General features: G+C 38.8%; 1 protein-coding gene across 1 annotated transcript; it reads left to right on the top strand.

The window, feature by feature from the left end:
- On the top strand, positions 1 to 2,444 carry LOC123439417. The gene is made up of 3 exons (XM_045116134.1): positions 1 to 449; positions 530 to 694; positions 2,250 to 2,444. Exons 1-3 carry the CDS (start codon positions 126 to 128, stop codon positions 2,262 to 2,264), a joined length of 504 nt encoding a protein of 167 aa, XP_044972069.1. The 5' UTR covers positions 1 to 125; the 3' UTR covers positions 2,265 to 2,444.
- Positions 2,445 to 4,375: the final 1,931 nt, after the last annotated feature.

Below are 4,375 nucleotides of genomic sequence, written 5' to 3'. Positions count from 1 at the left end.
AGGTTAAAAACAAAGAGACTGAAACTCAAGGTCCACTTTCAGATGAGCAAAGACACAATATTTTCCAGACCACATACAAAGGCACTCTGCAATGCAAGTCATCGCAGCCTCGTGGGTATGGATACATGGCCAAACCATCAACTGGTTCTGAAAGGATTCGTATCCAGATTGAAGAGCAAGCTCGTGCTACAGCAGCCTTCCAGCAGCGAAACTCTGAGCTCAGCCACCAGGTCAATGATTTACAAGATCAACTACAAGCTGAGCGTGCAAACACACAAGAGATTATTAACTTGGAGCGCGCTGAGAGAGAACAACTTGAGGGGAAGTTAAAAGAAGAGCGTGCTGAAAGAGAAAGATTGTTGGAAGCAGAGCGAACATCAAGATTGAAATTTGAAAAAAACATGATGGCAAAGTTTGCAGAATTCAGCAAACAGATGGGAACCCAACAGGTGATTACATGCATATGCTTCAAACCTCTTAAGATTTATGTTGGTTACTTGCATTGTTAAAAGTGCACTTCTATTTACAGGTGTTTACGAACAGGATTGACAAAGAAAATAGTAATCCAAACTTCCAAAAAACTCTTTTACAGAGACCTAGTCCTAATAAGGCTGCAGGTGCAAGGCCAACTGTTATTTCTTCAAATGCGCTCATACATGCTTCAACAAGAAATTCTCGAATGTTTAAAGCAATTGTAAGTCACAACTTTGCTCTCTCTTCATTTTCACCTACAACGTTATCTATCTATTATATTATTAAGACAATAGAAAAGGAACGGTGAAGATTGAACAATGAAAGCCATAGATATTTTAACGATGGAATTCCAATACTAGAAAAGAAAAGAATAACATAGCTGGTCATGTTAGCTGGGACAACAAGCCCAAAAATATCTGTGTGAAGACTATTAGCCCAGCTTTTTTCCCAAACTTTACTCTCAGCATCAATAATGGACTAGTCACCAAGGAGCATTTCAAAGCACACATGCAGCATATCAATCTTAAACCGTGGATTAAGGAGTGTAGCAATACCCATGAGGCCTTGGATATCTTATACGAATTTATTGACATAAAAAATCATGACATGTTACATTAATATATTAAAAGTGTGCATGCATGTACTTATGCAGGACATGTTACATAGTATTCCGAAAGCATAGTATATTGCTTATTATCTAGGGAAAGGTAACTCTAAGGTTTAGATTAAGTTAATTATCTCAGTCGATTGTATATTTGATTATAAAAATATATTTAATAATCTGTTACTTCGTCGATGGTGACATTGAGAATCAACATCGCGTCTGATTTACCCCTCAAAAAATATCCCGTCTCATCTGTAGAGCATGTAAACAAAAACAAAGATAGAACTATTTTATTATTTGAAAAATATGTGATTAATTAGAGATTGCTGATTGCTAAGAAAAAGAATAAGATGATGTTGACATCACCCATTACGTGAGAAACACGAATTCTGCACGTACGCGTTTCATGGATGGCTGTCCGTAGCATGACATCAACCTTGGCGGTTAAGTTTTTTCCGCAAGTGTTAAGAAAAGTTCTATACAGCCGGTCGTAAACCGATTGATTAGGTGCCTTGTATCTTCTTTTAGAAAGCTGCCGCGTATCCTAGACCAACATGTATAGTAATTTTTCTTTGTAAAAATGGTTAAACCTTGCACGTGTCAGATTCTTAAAATTGTAAACATTATTGACCATAAAAACGAAAAGATCTGATTGCTCACATTACGTGTTTTCTTTCCTTGTTTTTTCTGTTTCCTAATTATATTTCTGAAATATTTGCCTTGCGAAGATCGGATGTTTTAAAATCAATATAAGTGTGCCTTCAGGAATCCTTTATTAGTTCAAGTATAGCGTATGTCTCCTGGACACCTTCCCTCAGTCTTAAAATGCTCACGATGTGGACATGCACGTGAATAGGAATCATCCATACGTGTACTTTAAAACTAATCCTGATCGTTCTTTCAAGCTTTTTTTTACTGTTACATCTTAGCCGTTCGTTTTCTATCGTTTTAAGTATATAATAGAAGATTTCACAGATCTTTGGAAAGTAAATATTAGCAGTCACATACTGAGTCTAAGAAAATATCTCATCAAAATGATGTGTCCTTTCTTATTAGGACTAGGTCTCTGTAAAAGAGTTTTTTGGATTATTGCAGTACCATCGATATGATTTTTGAGGTATGTTATACTAGGCTCATTAACTGGATGTTTTTTTTGATTTCTTGATTGCAGGATCCAAATAACTAGCTGGACTAGATTCGAGATGACGGAGGATCCAAAAAACTACCTGGACTAGACTCGAGACCACGCACAATTTAGTCTATGACTGGGCTAGTTTCATTTGATGGTTTGCTATGAGAATTATGAGTTTTATGAATCTATTATATGTACGGTTTTGAATAGTGTAATTGAATGCCATATTTTTTTTATGGTTGCAATAGGCTATTACCACGACCCCCTTTTGGTTGCCACATGTTTGCACAAAGAAAATTATAGTGTTGCAATAGAGCACTTTATATTGTGGCAATAGCTTTGGCACCACAATTTTTCCCCATGATGTAATAACTGTGTGGCGCGACAAAAGCAAGTTTTGTTGAAATAGAGTATCACCACGGAAAGTTTACATTGTTGCGGTAGCTTCTCGCTACAGACATGTTGACGTTGCGATAACTATTTGGTGCCACCAAACAAAGTTTTGTTGAAATACAGTATCACCACGAAATGTGTAAATTGGCGCAATAGTTTCTCGCTGCAAACATTTCATCCGTTGCGATACCTTTTTATCACCACCAACATGATTTTGTTGCAATTTGCTGTTACGACGAATGGAATATTTGTTGGGATACACTAATGCCACAAGTGTAGTGGTTCGTGGCAAAATTCCTAATGCCACGAAAATAAGGATTGTTGCCATAGTTTGTTGCCACAATTTACTATTGCCACGAAAGAGTATGCGCCACGAAATGATCGTCGTTGTTATAGGTTCTTGCCACAAATGTCTATCGCCACGAACTACCAGGCGCGACGATTTGTGGCATGTTGCATTAAAGCTATCTCCACAAATCAAATTGTGGCATCAGGTAAGTATTGCGACGGGGGAACATGTGGCAACTTCCCGCAATGGATGTTGCAATAGATCATTTTATTGCCACGATTGATTTTTTGTGGCAATAACCTATTACCATGCGTCCAGTCGCAACGGCTACCAACGAATGTCGTTTTGTGGCAATAGGTACTTATCGCCACAAATCGTCATGTATTGCGACGAACGATTTCGTTGCAATAGACCGAAATCCTTGTAGTGGTTCCGGTGCCATCAAAATCAATAACACGGAAGGAAATTTTCCTAGAGTGCTAAATGGGCAAAGAATCAAGCATTATATCTTTGGTACTCCCATAAATGTTGAGACCAATATCATCAATCTCATAACTCCAGAGGAGTACATAAGGGATGTTTATCAGCCAGTTTCAGACCCTGAAAACGAAGAGGTATCTGTTTCGGTAAGAAATTGGACTCAGAAGCTTTTCCAATAGGAAATTTCCTCTGTTTTGTAATTTTTGGAAAATTAGAAAAATAAAAAGCAGTCAGGGGAGCGCACGAGGCGGCCCCAAGCTTGGTAGCCGCCCCGTACCCCCCTGGTGGCGGCTAGGGGGCTTGTGGGCACCACGTGTGCCTCTCGGACTCCGTTTTCTTGCGGAGCACTCCTTCTGGTCTAGAAAAAATCAATATATATTCGCCCGAAGGTTTTGATCTCCGTATCGCGCGGTTTTCCTTTGTTTTCGTTTCGAGCTTGTTATCGCGAAGATTTAGATCAAAGATGTCTCAGGAATCTGTTGGGGAGAATGATCTTCACCAAGTTCATGAAAAAGTAGATGCTGATCTGAAAAGAATAGAAGTCACGGAAGCAAGGGACCAAGCTAAGGAGAAAACCCAAGCTAGGGAGGAAGTTCAACCTATGTTCAACAATGAAGACGTTGAAGGAGTAGATTTTCTCCAACCTTTCCTCCATGTGCTGTCTCCATCATTGATTGAACTCTTAAGGTTTTGCGAAACAACTCGTGCTCGCAATATTTCCCTTTCTCGTGAAGTTGTTTTGCTGGAAAACCATGTCACAGATCTCAAAGGTATAAATCAAAGATTGATAGCTCTCTTGGAATCAAAGGCAACAACTCCACCACAATCACCACCAAAGGAAGACAACTACGCATCGGTATGGTCAATCCCCTTGGTTTCTGCCAAGCTTGGGGGATTTGCCTTGGTATCGTATCACCTTTATATCTTTTGCTTTTACCTTTGTTTTAGTTCTTTCCTTTTCAGTTTTTATTTCTTCTCTTAGAGGCATAAGTCTTTAGTGTTT

The sequence above is a fragment of the Hordeum vulgare genome, chromosome 3H (genome assembly GCF_904849725.1).
Source record: "Hordeum vulgare subsp. vulgare chromosome 3H, MorexV3_pseudomolecules_assembly, whole genome shotgun sequence".
In the NCBI taxonomy this organism is placed as follows: domain Eukaryota; kingdom Viridiplantae; phylum Streptophyta; class Magnoliopsida; order Poales; family Poaceae; genus Hordeum; species Hordeum vulgare.
The sequence above is the reverse complement of the archived record's forward strand: the minus strand, read 5'-3'. Positions and strand labels throughout refer to the sequence as shown.

Excerpts from the sequence above, each read along its gene's own strand:
- LOC123439417 (XM_045116134.1), top strand. The coding sequence starts at position 126 with ATGGCCAAACCATCAACTGGTTCTGAAAGGATTCGTATCCAGATTGAA. Across the intron at positions 450-529 it reads AACAGATGGGAACCCAACAG|GTGTTTACGAACAGGATTGA; the intron begins GTGATTACATGC and ends TTCTATTTACAG.